The sequence below is a fragment of the Sphaeroforma arctica genome (genome assembly GCF_001186125.1).
Source record: "Sphaeroforma arctica JP610 unplaced genomic scaffold supercont1.7313, whole genome shotgun sequence".
NCBI classification, from domain to species: Eukaryota; class Ichthyosporea; order Ichthyophonida; genus Sphaeroforma; species Sphaeroforma arctica.
The window spans coordinates 1-1,458 of record NW_014033245.1 but is presented as its reverse complement, the minus strand read 5'-3'; the positions used below and the strand labels follow the sequence as shown (position 1 = coordinate 1,458).

General features: G+C 43.6%; 1 protein-coding gene across 1 annotated transcript; it reads right to left on the bottom strand.

Annotated features, from left to right (window-relative positions):
• Positions 1 to 268: 268 nt before the first annotated feature.
• On the bottom strand, positions 269 to 1,211 carry SARC_16081 (hypothetical protein; the record flags this gene model as incomplete). The annotated part of the gene is made up of 2 exons (XM_014289808.1): positions 269 to 392; positions 1,070 to 1,211. Coding segments are annotated over 2 exons (266 nt in total), but the record flags the coding sequence as incomplete, so codon positions are not given.
• Between the last annotated feature and the right edge of the window lie 247 nt (positions 1,212 to 1,458).

Genomic DNA, 1,458 nt, shown 5'->3' with positions numbered 1-1,458 from the left:
CTATCTATACCAAGAACATGGCATATATGGTCGCACGTTGTACACGAGGACAGAAGTGAGATAAGTAGAAAGTTCGCAAGCACAGATGCATCTGCAGTAGCAAGCCTAGGGCAGTGACATACATCACTTGCTACGCTACCTAAAGCAGAACCATGCACACAATGCCTGATGGCCCATTTACTCGTACATTGCTTTAGAACAAAGAAGTCTCCAACTCAACACACAGTACAACGTATGCGGATGCGAGAACACATTCGTGCTACCTAAACCCTAAACTCTACAGCGCACCTACCAGACAGATGGCCACTCAGCAGAGGGTCTCTGTACGAAATAAGAATAGCCAACGCAATGAAGATATTGAAGTACGGCGTAATGTGCTCGCTCCAGGTAATCTGCAGAGGAACACAGGGGATGAGTGCTTATGCTGAGAAGGTAATCTGCAGTGGAACACAGTGGGTGATTGCTTATGCTGAGAACACGCTCGAGATCACGGATAGTGAACATGCCACACGCGCATGAACCTAGTAGTATTCAGACCCTAGAACTCTAGAACTCTAAAACCGTAGAACTCTAAAACCGTAGAACTCTAAAACCGTAGAACTCTAAAGCCCTAGAACTCTAAAACCCTAGAACATTAAAACCGTAGAACTTTAAAACCCTAGAACTCTAAAACCTTAGAACTCTAAAACCCTAGAACTCTAAAACCCAGGAACTCTAAAACCCTAGAACATTAAAACCCTAGAACTCTAAAACCGTAGAACTCTAAAACCCTAGAATTTTAAAACCCTAGAATTTTAAAACCCTAGAACTCTAAAACCCTAGAACTCTAAAACTCTAGAATTTTAAAACCCTAGAACTCTAAAACTGTAGAACTCTAAAACTGTAGAACTCTAAAACCCTAGAAATCTAAAACCCTAGAATTTTAAAACCCTAGAACTTTAAAACCGTAGAACTTTAAAACCGTAGAACTCTAAAACCCTAGAAATCTAAAACCCTAGAATTTTAAAACCCTAATGCCGAATGGTCTGATCCCTAAACCTTAAACCCTAAAATCCGTGGCACCGCTTACCTCCCATAGTTTAATGGCGGCGTCTGCATCAAATTCGCGTTTGTAGTTGAGCAGAAACCATCGGTAGGTAAAGAACATGCCCACCACCTCTTGCTGCTCCAGGAACAGGTGCAGGTCAGGGTCATACACGTCCAGCAACTGCCTGAGTGTTAAGCACAAAAGGTGTACCGCAGGCCAAGATAGTTGGTGTGTGTTAGTTGGTGTGTGTTCGCAGGTCAGGATAGTTGGTGTGTGTTTGTTGGTGTGTGTTAGGTGGTGTGTGTTCGCAGGTCAGGATAGTTGGTGTGTGTTCGCGGTCAGGATAGTTGGTGTGTGTTCGCGGTCAGGATAGTTGGTGTGTGTTAGTTGGTGTGTGTTCGCAGGTGAGGTACTAGTTGGTAGTGTGTTAG